Consider the following 14,040-nt stretch of genomic DNA (forward strand, 5'->3'; position numbering starts at 1 on the left):
GGCCGCTCCCTGTGTATCAGTAAATCCCCGTTATGTTCCTGATGTCCGCTCCCTGTGTACCAGCAAATGTGGAGAAGTATGGCTCACTGGTTTGAGCAGGCAGACCCTGAAGCAGAGGTCAGACCCGGGACCAGGGTTCGATTCCCGACACGGCAGGGTCTTGAGCTCAAATGTCCACGGACTCGACAATTCTCACTTCGGTGCCTGACCTAATCATGGGTTCACACTCTGCAACTCTGGGCATTAAGCTTGCTTAATCTCCACAACGGCCCCCCGCGGCGGGATGCCTGGCTTTCACCTTGGGGATGCCCTGTAGGGGCTATCTCACAGGGAAAAGCCAGGACGGGTTCCCAAGGCAAGCGCCGAGATACCTCCCCGGTGATAGAGCGCTATATAAGAACATACAAAAAAAAAAAAATACCCGTGTTATGTTCCTGATGGCCGCTCCGCTCCCTGTGTGTCATAAATTCCCTTTATGTTCCTGATGGCTGCTCCCTGTGTATCAGTAAATCCCCGTTATGTTCCTGATGGCCGCTCCCTGTGAACCAGTAAATACCCGTGTTATGTTCCTGATGGCCGCTCCCTGTGATTCAGTAAATCCTCGTTATGTTCCTGATGGCCGCTCCCTGGGTGTCATAAATCCCCTTTAAGTTCCTGAAGGCCGCTCCCTGTGTACCAGTAAATACCCGTGTTATGTTCCTGATGGCCGCTCCCTGTGATTCAGTAAATCCCCGTTATATTCCTGATGGCCGCTCCCTGTGTGTCGAGCGTGTTGGAAGTTCTCACAAGTGCCCTGAATCCAACTTTGCGCCATATGGGCAGTTACATAGTGATCTGTGTCTAGAAACAGTGTAACGTACTAAAAGGCAGGCCTGTGTTCCTGCACTGCCCCCAAGTATCACTCACCGCTCAAAGGTGTACTCGCTCTCTGCTCGGAAGAAATAGACATGGGACTTGAACTGCAGCTTGAACACATAATCCTTCAGGACGTTGTCAGACTCGGTGGGGGTGCAGACAGTGTACCCCAGTAGTGGGAGGCTGGCCAGCGGGTAATCATCCTGAAAAAGTTAGAAAAGAATGATGAACACCTGCTGAAACAGAGACAACATTTCAAGGCAGGTATGTGACTGGTGAGTATTGGAAAAGTATGAAGATTCTGCAGACATACTAGTTACTATGGCCACCCAAGCAGAACTGGCGTGCCTCTTTCAAAACTTTTACTCGGAGCTCCCACTAGTGAAGCTATACATAGATAAATCAATCCACAACAACGGGCAAAAAAAAGACGAGAGAAAGTTACTAACCTGAAATGCAAACTCTGCTTTTGTGTGATACTCAACAAATGATCAACATGTTTTTTCACAATTTATATTCATGGTACTGTGACAATCAATTTCACAACATTTTTTTAAATGTTATTAAACCAAGCAATACTATCTAAATAGTGCCCCTCAGTACTTTAAATCCAGGTAATTGAGCTGGAGCTAGCTGGGCCCAGAAGTGAAAGCTTGACATGCGTCCTCTGGGCAAGAGCTCTCTTTTCCGAGTGGTCAGAGGCAGTAGTGAGTGAGCTGGTGCCTATGGGAATAGCTGGAGCGTATGCAATGCCTCAATTAAGCAGGGTAACATTTACGTAGCTTCACGACCTGTAGAGTAGAACGTGGACACCAACAACAGCACTGTCCGGCCCATCCTTAGGATTGCGTGAGTATCAAATATGATATTGGTCTAGCTCTAAGGATGCTGAACTTGGGCACCTGTCACACCTAAACTTCTACAGTTTGCAACACTAAGGTAAAAAGTACTAAAGAAATTCCCTCAAGACCTATATACTTTTAATTACCAACATGATTTGCATATTTCACTTTGTTCACACACAACAATAACCTCAGAACTAATGAATAACATTTCTTTGGTATTTTATTTCATCATTCCTTGTTTTTCATTTTCATTTCTTATAAATTCATCATTCTTTGTTTTTCATTTTCATTTCTTATAGCATATTTTTATCTTTTTATATATAATTTTGTGCAAAATACATATTCCAGCAAGTACAAAAACAATTTTATAATAAATAGCCCATTGGTTATAAAAACACAACAATATAAATGCAATTACACTCATACACTATTATTCATACAAACTTATTACCATCCATACATTCCATACAGATACAGTATCTGAACAAATCTTGATGTGATGTGGCAAAAATAGTTTTTGCCTAATTTTAAACCATCAGATGTAAAAGATAGCTTCCACGCAAGGTCGACGCGCGTTTCGGTGGGTTGTCCACCACCTTCCTCAGGACCTATGCAGATACACACATTCCTTACACAACCAAAGCCAGGGGATTTTTCATTCACAATATATGTGTCAGCTATCTTCCTTGAGATTCAGTTAGTGGTACTGGAATTTACAGCAATCCAGGTTTGCGACAAGAAATTTTTTTTCTTACTCCTTTTATATTTCTATTTATTGCCACAAAAAGATTTTTTATATTTCCTTTTTCTTCTTGAGAAGTGGGTCCCTTCACACTAAAGCTGGTGATGTGGTATGCGTCACTCTCGTAATTCCTTGTTTTTACAGGAGATGTTTTTAGGTAACTTTATATCGTAGCATACCGTAATCCCTCTTTCTGCGCAGCAACACGGGTTTGCAGTACATCTGTATGAGGAAGACGTACAAGTTTAAAGTCGCAGTAGTGACTCATGAAAATCGCGATCTTTACACAGAAACTATTTAAACCTACCTAAAAACATCTCCTTTAAAAACAAGGAATTACGAGAGTGACGCATACCACATCACCAGCTTTAGTGTGAAGGGACCCACTTCTCTTCTGAGGAAGTGGTGGACAACCCACCGAAACGCGCGTCGACCTTGCGTGTAAGTTATCTTTTACATCTGATGGTTTAAAATTAGGCAAAAACTATTTTTGCCACATGACAAGATTTGTTCAGATACTGCATCTGTATGGAATGTATGGATGGTAATAAGTTTGTATGAATGATAGTGTATGAGAGTAACTGCATTTATATTGTTGTGTTTTTATAGCCAAGGGGCTATTTATTATAACATTGTTTTTGTACTTGCTGGAATATGTATTTTGCACAAAATAATATATTAAAAGATAAAAAGATGCTATAAGAAATGAAAATGAAAAACAAAGAATGATGAATTTATAAGAAAGGAAAATGAAAAACAAGGAACGATGAAATAAAATACCAAAGAAATGTTATTCATTAGTTCTGAGGTTATTGTTGTGTGTGAACAAAGTGAAATATGCAAATTATGTTGGTAATTAAAAGTATATAGGTCTTGAGGGAATTTCTTTAGTACTTTTTTCCTTTTCTCCCCTCTTTTCCCTGAAACCAAAGTATCGTTAGAGGGGTCCCCTCCTTTATGTATCTGCAACACTAAGGTAGTCATGCAACACTGGGAAATTATTTTCTAATTTGTTTCTCCCAAAGGATAAATTGAGGATCACCTTATAGGAGTCCTTTTGAGCAATTTAAATACTTAAAGAAAGGACGGCAAATGAAAACCCGGATCCGGGACCATTGTTTGAATTAGATGAATATCAACGTTTGGGGACATCAACAGATTATTAAAACGGGATAGGAAATCCAGAAAAGCTGCCTGGTCTAAAACAAAATTAATTGAGGCAAGACTAAACCACCATGTACCGCACTCAATTGAAAACAATCGATTCGTAAACAGGGTTGCTGATCGCTCCAGAGGAATTTACCTTACAAAGTGTTGCCTAATTTCATTTGGCCAGTGTTTTGACTTTCCTTCCTTGTTGTCCGCCTACCTCGCCGCCCTCCGCCCTCCCTTCCCGCCACCGCCGCTTGTCCCCGCCCCTTTTTTTCTCTTCTGTAACCCTCCCCGCTCCCGCCTCCCAGCTGCTCCGCCCACCCGCGCACTTGGCCTTAAATGGCGACCGTGCGACGCAGGTGAGTGTGACCCACTTGTGGGACACCCCCGCGCCGCACGGCCACCAGCTGCTGCGTGTGCCCCTTGCCTGCCCTCTGCCTCGCTGCTGCCTCGTTTTGCCGGTTGCCGGCTGCCTCCGCTGCGGGGATTGTTTTTGCCTTGTTTTGTCAAATAATTGTGCCTGTTGTGCTTAACATCTTTTTTTCCCTTGTTTTGTCGAATATTTGTGCCTGTGTTGCCTAATTTCATTTGGCCCGTGTTTTGACTTTCCTTCCTTGTTGTCCGCCTACCTCGCCACCCTCCGCCCTCCCTTCCCGCCACCGCCGCTTGTCCCCGCCCCTTTTTTCTCTTCTGTAACCCTCCCCGCTCCCGCCTCCCAGCTGCTCCGCCCACCCGCGCACTTCGCCTTAAATGGCGACCGTGCGAACGCGCAGCGGTCACGCGCAGCGGGCGCGCCGATTGTGCGCCAAAGGCGCGCCAAAGGTAAGCCCGTCTGCGCCCGTCCGCGACCGGATCGCGACCAGCGCCAGGACCCCTGGACCTCGAAGACCCCGACCGACCCGCAGGACGTACTCAGCCGCCACCCTCAGCGCACTCAACACCGGCCGACGCCCAGAGTGCCACCAAGCCACTCCACGACGCACCCACGGTCCCTTCAGCTGCCACGCCTGCAAGTTCTCCTGCATCCGGACCTGCCTCGCACCAACACCCGCCAAGTCGAACACCAGCAGCACCCACCTCAAGTGCATCCTGCTCAACACCCGCTCCGTCCACAGACACGCCATCGAACTCTGGAACCTCCTAGACGCCACAGCCCCTGACGTTGCCTTCCTCACGGAGACCTGGATGAACGCCTCTTCAGCTCCCGACATCGCCATCGCTATCCCAGAGGGCTACAAGATCGTCCGGAGGGACCGTAACGCCAACCAGATGGGAGGAGGCATCGCCATCGTCCACAGGAGCACCATCCGTCTCACGACCAGCACCGACAACACCCTGACCAGCGCCGAACACCTGCATTTCCAGATCCACACCAACCCGAACACCACCCTCAGAGGCACCCTGATCTACCGACCCCCTGGACCACGCACGCAATTCAGCGAGGACATCGCCGAGTTCGTCAGCCCGCATGCCCTCCCCTCCGCTGACTACATCCTCCTGGGAGACCTCAACTTCCATCTGGAGAACAACAACGACCGCAACACCAGCACCCTGCTCGACAACCTCGCCAACCTGGGACTCAAGCAACTGGTGTCCACCCCCACCCACCTCGCCGGACACACACTCGACGCAGTCTTCTCTTCCAGCACAGACATCAACTTCAGCCACGCCACGGAGCTTCAATGGACGGACCACAGCTGCGTCCACTTCACCTTCAAGAGAACGACAACCCACCACCACCAGAAACAGGCCGCCCGCAGAAGCTGGAACAAGATCACAGCAGACCAGCTCGCCACCTCCCTGAGCCAGCACCCTCCTACCAGCTCAGCGAACCCCAGCCAGGCCGCCGACAACCTCACGAAGTGGATCAGCAACTGCGCGGACGAACTCGCCCCACTGAGGACCCCGCCTAGCAGACCCGGCAGCAAGAAGGCCCCATGGTTCACCGACGAACTCAAGAGCTCCAAGAAGAACTGCCGAGCCCTCGAGAAAGTCTGGAGAAGGGAACCGACACCGGACAACAGGACCTCCTTCAAACTTGCCACCCGGAAACACCACCAGCTGATCCGCGCCGCCAAGAAAACAGCTTTCAAGGACCGGTTGGACAACAACGCACACAACTGCAAGGAACTCTTCAACATCGTGAAAGAGCTTTCCAACCCCAGCGCAGGAAACAACGACATCACCCCATCGCAAGACCTCTGCAACTCCCTCGCTTCATACTTCCACAACAAGATCGCGGACATACACAACAGCTTCAACAACCAACCAACGCACACCATGACCGAACAACCACCCCCCACCACCACCCTCCACGCCTGGACCCCGATCAGCACCGAAGACACCATCCGCACGATGAACTCCATCCACTCCGGATCACCGACCGACCCCTGCCCTCACCACGTCTTCAACAAGGCCGACGCTGTCATCGCACCCCACCTGCGAGACATCATCAACACATCCTTCGACACCGCCACCTTCCCCGAGAGCTGGAAGCACGCCGAACTCAGCGCTCTACTCAAGAAACCCACAGCGGACCCCACCGAACTCAAGAATTACCGCCCCATCTCGCTCCTCCCGTTTCCAGCCAAAGTCATCGAGAAGACCGTCAACAAGCAGATGGCCGCCTTCCTCGAGACGAACGGATCCCTCGACCCCTCACAGTCCGGCTTCCGAGCCAACCACAGCACCGAGACCGCCCTCATCGCCGCCACCGATGACATCCGAGCCCTGATGGACAATGGAGAAACAGCGGCCCTCATCCTCCTAGACCTCTCCGCGGCATTCGACACGGTCTGCCACCGCACCCTAGTACGGCGCCTCAGCAACATCGGCATCCAGGACAAGGCGCTGGAATGGATCATCTCCTTCCTCGACGGAAGAACACAGAGAGTCCGCCTACCACCATACAAGTCAGAGGCCTCCGAAGTCATCTGCGGCGTCCCCCAAGGATCATCTCTGAGCCCCACCCTCTTCAACGTCTACATGAGCCCCCTCGCCGCCATCGTACGCAAACACAACCTCAGCATAATCTCCTACGCCGACGACACCCAGCTGATCCTCTCCCTGACCAACGACCCCGCCGCCGCCAGAGCCAACCTGCACGAAGGGATGAAAGAGGTAGCCGAGTGGATGACGACCAGCCGCCTGAAACTGAACTCGGACAAGACGGAGGTCCTCATCCTGGGCTCCTCACCCTCCGCCTGGGACGACTCCTGGTGGCCTCCCGCCCTGGGCACCGCACCCAAACCGACAGACCATGCACGAAACCTGGGCGTCATCCTGGACTCCTCCCTCTCCATGACCAGGCAAGTCAACAACGTCTCCTCGGCGTGCTTCAACATCCTACGCATGCTACGGAAGATCTTCTGGTGGATCCCCACCGAGACCAGGAAGACCGTCACCCAGGCCCTCGTCACCAGCCGACTGGACTACGGCAACGCCCTCTACGCCGGTACCACCGCCAAGCTCCAGAAGAGACTCCAGCGGATCCAGAACGCCTCAGCCAGACTCATCCTCGACATCCCACGAACCAGCCACATCTCCGGACATCTGAGAGACCTTCACTGGCTCCCCGTCAACAAAAGAATCACCTTCCGCCTCCTCACCCACGCACACAAAGCCCTACACGACCAAGGCCCGAGCTACCTCAACAGCCGAGTCAACTTCTACGCTCCCAAACGCCACCTCCGATCAGCCAACCACGCCCTCGCCGCCGTCCCCCGCATCCGAAGAGCGACCACAGGAGGAAGGTCCTTCTCCTACCTGGCCGCCAAGACCTGGAACTCCCTCCCGACCGACCTGCGCCTGACCCAAGACCACCTCTCCTTCAGGAAGAAGCTGAAGACCTGGCTGTTCGAGCAGTAGCGGCACCCCCCCCCCCCCTCCCCCCCCCAGCGCCTTGAGACCCTACGGGTATGTAGCGCGCTTTATAAGTGTCACTGATTGATTGATTGATTAACCAGACTAAACAATTTTTTTAGGAATTCTGATCAGAACATTGTAAAATACAAAAAATAAAGAGTGGCTATATTTACTAATGCTACTTCCCATAATAGAGTGGCATGGATTTCCATTTATTGAAAAGACTTACTTTCCCAAAAGTAGCCACATCATTTAATCTAAATAAATCTAAATAATTGGTGTTAACATATAATTCTAGGCTCCTTATTATATTATTTTTTAAACAGATTTTATTGGGTTTTCAGTAGGCATATAACAATAGATTACTGGTTACAGTGGTGACATTTGAAAAGCGGTAAATACATTGGAAAGTACTTAGCAATGACAAGTTACGGTCGCCCATTACTCCCAGTTATGGGGTAGTAGGAAAGAAGGAAACATAACAACAGTCCAATATTCAGTGTCAGCAACCTTTTACATAGTCTCGGCATCACAGAGTACGTTGTCGATCCACAGGGACCCCCTCTGCCGGTCCCTATATTTCTTAAATAGCGCTAACTAAGCCTAGGCGAAGCACTACGCTACGCTCGCGGAGTTTGCGAAGTTTGAGCAACTTCGCACTACGCGAGCTGCACGTAGCACAGTGCGAACACGCGTAGTGCAGCGTAGCATAGTGCAGCACTCATTTTTTGCTTGTTCGCGGTCCTGAACGTCATGTTCGCGACCGCGAGCAAGCAAAATGACATCCCGGCGAGATTCTCAACGCGGGGAGGTAAGGTTTCTCATTGTGAATGGTTGCGCATGCTCGCAACCGCTCTCAATGAGAAACTACCAGTTCACGTTGAGAAAGCTGCAGCTCGAGTAATAATCTACTCGAGCAGCAGAAAACGACAGCTCGCACTGTGCAAGATGTCGTTTTCAATGATTGCACAGTGCCGGATGCTTGTCCGCACTGTGCAATCATTGAAAACACATCTTGCACAGTGCAAACATGCTACTACGCAGCTCGCGTAGTGCTACGTGAAGTTCGCGTAGTGCGAAGTGCACTTTGCGTAGCTTCGCGTAGCGCTACTTCGCGAACTACGCCCACCCTTAGCGCTAACCCTCCCTCAACATACCCAACAGCCTCCCCACCCTCACAGGCGTGTCACTGACAATCGAATCCTATCAGTGTCTTCTAGGGTTGTCATATTAATTCTAGGTTCCCTATGACCGAACAAGGGTTGTTTACATTCCTCAACTCCAATCGGAGAATATGACCACAAGGGGCACTGAGTAATAGGATCTCCGATTTATTTACTGAATCATTTTATAGCCACCAATTTGAATAGAGGCTTGAATCGTATCCAGACATTTTTGTAGACTGGCTCCTCAGCTTTCAAATAAAGTTTTAAGTCATCATTGTATAATTTAAGATTTGCCACCCCAGCTGTGTGGGCGCAAATCAAAGTGTTGCTATAAATAGATCTTGCTAAAGGAAGTATAAAAAGAGCACACATAACAGGCGACATAGAGCACCCTTGTCATGACCCCCGATTGTTTTCATTTTCTCTGCTTCAGCAGAATTGATTAGAATTGTTGCTGAGAAAGCCGGATGCAATTATTTGCTGCTAAGGACATACATAGGCATCAAGAATTTGAAACAAGGCCACCCAATTAACCAAAATTAGTGCCTTTCTTCGATCAATATGAAGATGCAGAGATTAGCATGAATACTGTGATGTCATTTAAAGTGTTTACTAGAATCCTACCCTGAGTGTTCTGTGAGTGGTAGTTACCACTTGTGCTTGGGCTGTGCCAGTTGGGACGGCTCTCTGTACCCCTTGAATACACTCTACTTCACATTTTGCCACTTCGGCTTCTTCCCTTCGCATCAGTGGTGACAGAAGACAGGATTTTCCTACCCAAAGCCACCTTCACTTGCTGATGACCTTTGTCAACTGTGTCACAGGTATTTCTTGCCTGTATTATGGGAGTACAGCTGTGAGTAAAAAAGTGTTTTCACTATCCCCACCTAAAGCACTACAGCACTACTTGGTACAGAGAACCGTGCCTGTTTTTATTTATTTTCAAGTGCCTGCCCTGCGTTGTGTTGTCACCTGCTGCTGCTTTGCTTTGCTTCAGCCTCGCATCTTGAAAGCTACTGTTTATTTGTGCCTGCATTTGCCACGGTTTGTGCCGTGTTTTGGGAGGGCCCCCGGGACATTCCAAGCATTTCTAAGATTCTTGTTTGGGCCTACCAGCCGTAAACATTGCTCGCGGTGTCTGTCTAGTTTTCTGAAATGTGTGAGAGTGGTAGGTTTCCCAAGCTGGCCGCTGAGCACGGGGCCAAAAACCCAGGTGACCCCCCTTGCAAAACCAGGCCGTTTTGTGATAGGTAATTTTGATGTCCCCTCAATACGTTTTGGGCCCTTGCCTGTCGCGGGTACCTGGGCCTCCCACACGAGTGAGTCACCATTTTTATCGTGAGACCCGGGGGAATGCTGGGTGGTAGGAAATTTGTGTCAGCCCAGTGATACCACAACTTTTCCATACTAAAATGTGCAGAAAAAGTTATTTTTTCAGCTAATTTTGAGGTTTGCACGGGATTCATTTAAAAAAATGTATAGGTTTACTAAGTTTCCCTTGGTGCCGGCAGAGCTAGGGTTCAAAATCTACAGCTAGGCACTTTGCAAAAAAAGGGTCAGTTTTTACTGTGGAAATGTAGTGTGTCCATGTTGCGTTTTGGGCTGTTTCATTTTGCGGGCACTAGGCCTACCCACACAAGTGAGGTAATATTTTTCTCTAAAGACTTTGGGGAACGCAGGGTGGGTGGAATTTTGTGGATCCACGCAGATTCCAGAACTTTCCACCACAGAAATGTGAGGAAATTTATTTTTTTTTACAAATGTTGTAGTTTGCAAGGGATTCTGGGTAACAGAACCTGGTGAGAGCTAGTAAAGTCACCCCATCCTGGATTCCCCTGGGTGTCTTGTTTTCAAAAATGTATCTATTTGCTAGGTTTTCCTAGGTGCAGAGCTAGGGTTAAACATATACAGCAAGGCACTTTGCAAAAAAAGGGTCAGTTTACAATGTGATAATGTGGTGAGTCTACGTTGTCTTTTGGGCCGTTACCTGTCGCGGGCACTAGGCCTCTTCACACAACTGAGATACCGTTTTTCTCGGAAGACTTTGGAGAACTTGGGGTGGGTGGAATTTTGTGGGTTCCACACAGATTTCAGAGCTTTTCACCACAGAAATGTGAGGAAAATGTGTTTATCTGGACAAATGTTGAGGTTTGCAAGGGATTCTGGGTAACATAACCTGATGAGAGCCACAAAGGTCACCCCATCCTGGATTCCCCTGTGTGTTTACTTTGAAAAAATGTATATGTTCGCTAGGTTTTCCCTAGGTGCCCGCAGAGCTAGGGTTCAAAATGTACAGCTAGGCACTTTGCAAAAAAAGGGTCAGTTTTCACTGTAAAAAGAAAGTGTGTCCACTTGCTTTTTGGACGGTTTCCTGTCGCAGGAACTAGGCCTACCCACACAACTAAGGTACCATTTTTATCGGGAGACTTAGGGTAACACAGAATTGTAGAGCAACTGTTATCACCTATTGACTTTCAATGCATTTCTGCCTTCGAAATGAAAGACAATGTATAAAAAATAAGACGTTTTGAAAAATGACCTATAAGTCTCATGCAATTTTGGAAATGTGCAAATATCTACTGTTTATAAACTCATTATTTTGTTCCAAATTCAGAAATACATAGCTGTCTTTCATACCGATTTTTCCATGTATATATTTTCCAAAATTAATCGCTATATACCCGGAACATAATGAAAAATTATTGCTATTGCTCAGTTATTGGCTCTGGGTTCGTTGGGATCTAGGTGAACCTACAATTCCTATATATCCCCACAACCAGAACGGTCTAGCGGATATAACAGTATATTGCTTTCAAACAGCTGTCACTATTAGAAGAAGTTACATGTGAAAACGTTGGCACAAATGGCTGTTTTTTTAACTAATTTTCAATTGTTCCTATATTTAACTGTTGGTTTTTATGAAGAACCTTGAAGGATCTACACAAATGACCCCTTGCTGAATTCAGAATGTTGTCTACTTTTCCGAAATGTATAGCTTTCCAGGATCCATGGTTGCTTTCATACCCATTTCTACCATTAACTGGAAGGAGGCTGAAAGCACCAAAAATAGCAAAAATAGGCTATGTCCCAGAAAAATAAAAAAACTGAGTAAAAATTTGTGGTTTTCTGCCAAGTCTGCTTGTCCCTGAAAGCTGGGGAAATAGTGATTTCAGCCCACATCCCCTTTGTTGATTCCATTTGCAGGGAAAAAGCAGACGCTTTCATCTGGAACCCTTTTTTCCAATTTTTCCCCCAAAAAAAGAATACATTTAGCTGTATATTAGCTAATATTCTGGGTCCCCTCCAAGGGAATCCACAGACCCTGGGTACCTTTAGAATACCAATGATGTTGGGAAACAAGGATGCAAATTTGGCGTGGATACCTTATGTGCTCAAAATGTTACAGGGGCCTAAGCGCGAACTACCCCAAATAGCCAAAAAAGGTTTAGCACAAGGGGAGGGAGGGGGGGGGGGTGGGGGGGGGGGGGAAGGCCTAGCAGCGAAGGGGTTAAGGACACTGACTATAACTGTCAGACTTCCCAATTCAGTTTTCTGAATGTTGACGAGCGTGGAGTTTGGTGTTTGGAGAAAATAATTATGCACACTTCTCATTGAGTATTAGTGCATGAATCTACAGCCAGCCAAGGCCCCACAATGGGGGAGGTGGGGCAAGATGTTTTATTATTGAAAGTTTAATACAGGATTTGTTGGCGCGCAAGTGCACTGTGGCCTTCATTAAGTAGGTCATGAGAGGATAAAGGGGAACTGTGAGGTGGAAGAGGGCAAAAAACATCAAAAAAAGTCAGTGGCTGCCAATAAAGCCGAAAAACAGAAAATTCCAAGCAACCGGGTGAAATGGCAAGTTAAAACAGAGAGTACAGTTGAACTAAAGAAACTCAAAGTGAAAGGCTATACATCCTTGTGCTTCGGAAGTACCACAGCACGCTGTAGTTAAACAGTTTACAGTGTCATGCTCCAGCACTTCCTTATAATTCTGCACTTATGCATTCAGCACACATCAGAAATTTATTTTTCCAGTCAATTTTCACTACACATACATCCATCTCAACTTTCACACACTAGCATATTAGTTTAGATCTTTCTTTAACCAGAGTAGTTCGTTCTGAAAAGAACTTTTTTTCTTTTTTTGGGGGGGGGGGGGGATTTTTTGAACGATTTTGTATTTTTTTGGTTTTTTTAAAACAGGGGACAAAATGAGAACTGGGAAAAGAGAACTAAAAACTGGGAGTAGAGGAGAGAACGCGTCCGTCACATCGCGTTATACGTACATCTCGCGTATGCGGCAGGCGTCGCGCACAAGTCGCATAGCAACCGCGTTGGAAAAGTCGTACCCGTGGCACACCCTACGAGGATCCTAGACAGCGACTCTAAAACGGCAGGCACGTTTCGCGCAGTAAAGAGCAAGGTGTTCGTAGGGTGCACAACTCCCAAAAAAAAAAATATAAAAATTATTTTATATTATAAACAATATAAAATAATGAAGAAAAAAATGTTTTATGTAAAAAAAAAAAGAAATTGTGTAATGTAATTTAAAAAATAACATCTAAAAATAAAATGACTAAAAAAATGTAGTTAGAAAATATAAAAGAAACGAAAAAATATATTTTAAAATTATCATTTAAAAAACCTTTGAAATTCACAAAAAAAAAACATAGGACCCGATTCACAGAACTAACTTAAGACAAAATCCTAAACTTACTACTTTTGGTATTCACAGAATGCACTTACTACTTTTGGTATTCACAGAATGGATTTACAACTACAAACTTTACGTCCGCACTCGTAGCTTCTGGCCGAGAGGCAGAGCTTCCGGCCCGGAGGTGAAGCTTTCAGCCATGGCTAAATGCCCACCTCCTAGCCGGAAGCTCCACCTCTAAACCCGAAGCTCCGCCTCTGGGCCACAAGCTCCAACTATTAGCCAGAAGCCCCGCCGCCGGGCCGGAATTTCCAGCCCGAGTGCGTACGTAAAGTTAGTAGTCGTAAATCCATTCTGTGAATACTAAAAGTAGTATGTTTAGGATGTTGTCTTAAGTTAATTCTGTGAATCGGGTCCTTTGGTTTTGCATATGTTGTAGTTAGGAATTAGCATTTAAATAACCTTTGAAATTCACTGAAAAAACCATAGGTTTCAGACAAGTTATAGTTAGGAATTAGTATTTAAAAAACCTTAGAAATTCACTGAAAAAAACATAGGTTTTAGGGGTGTTATAGTTAGCTACACATTTCACTCGTATAAAACCATTGAAATTCCCCCGTTATAGTTAGTTGTACTAACTATAACTCGCGCGCCCGCAATCCACTGCTGATGATGTCACATATTACATCATTCATGACATGTCAGTGACATCACTGATGACATCAATGATGACATCTCAAATGACATCACTGATGACAT

At 46.7% G+C, this 14,040-nt stretch overlaps 1 protein-coding gene across 2 annotated transcripts in view; it reads right to left on the reverse strand.

Moving 5' to 3' along the window:
* The window catches only part of FARP2 (FERM, ARH/RhoGEF and pleckstrin domain protein 2), a 1,631,776-nt gene that overhangs the window by 33,707 nt on the left and 1,584,029 nt on the right, over positions 1-14,040 (reverse strand). The window contains exon 26 of one of the 2 annotated variants that reach the window (XM_086944011.1): positions 907-1,058. In XM_086944011.1, the coding sequence (XP_086800137.1) occupies positions 907-1,058 (152 nt within the window). Of the gene's footprint in view, positions 1-906; positions 1,059-14,040 lie in introns of those variants that run through there. The other variant, XR_015300958.1, reaches the window with a different exon arrangement.

The sequence above is a fragment of the Lissotriton vulgaris genome, chromosome 11, assembly GCF_964263255.1.
Source record: "Lissotriton vulgaris chromosome 11, aLisVul1.2, whole genome shotgun sequence".
NCBI lineage: Eukaryota > Metazoa > Chordata > Amphibia > Caudata > Salamandridae > Lissotriton > Lissotriton vulgaris.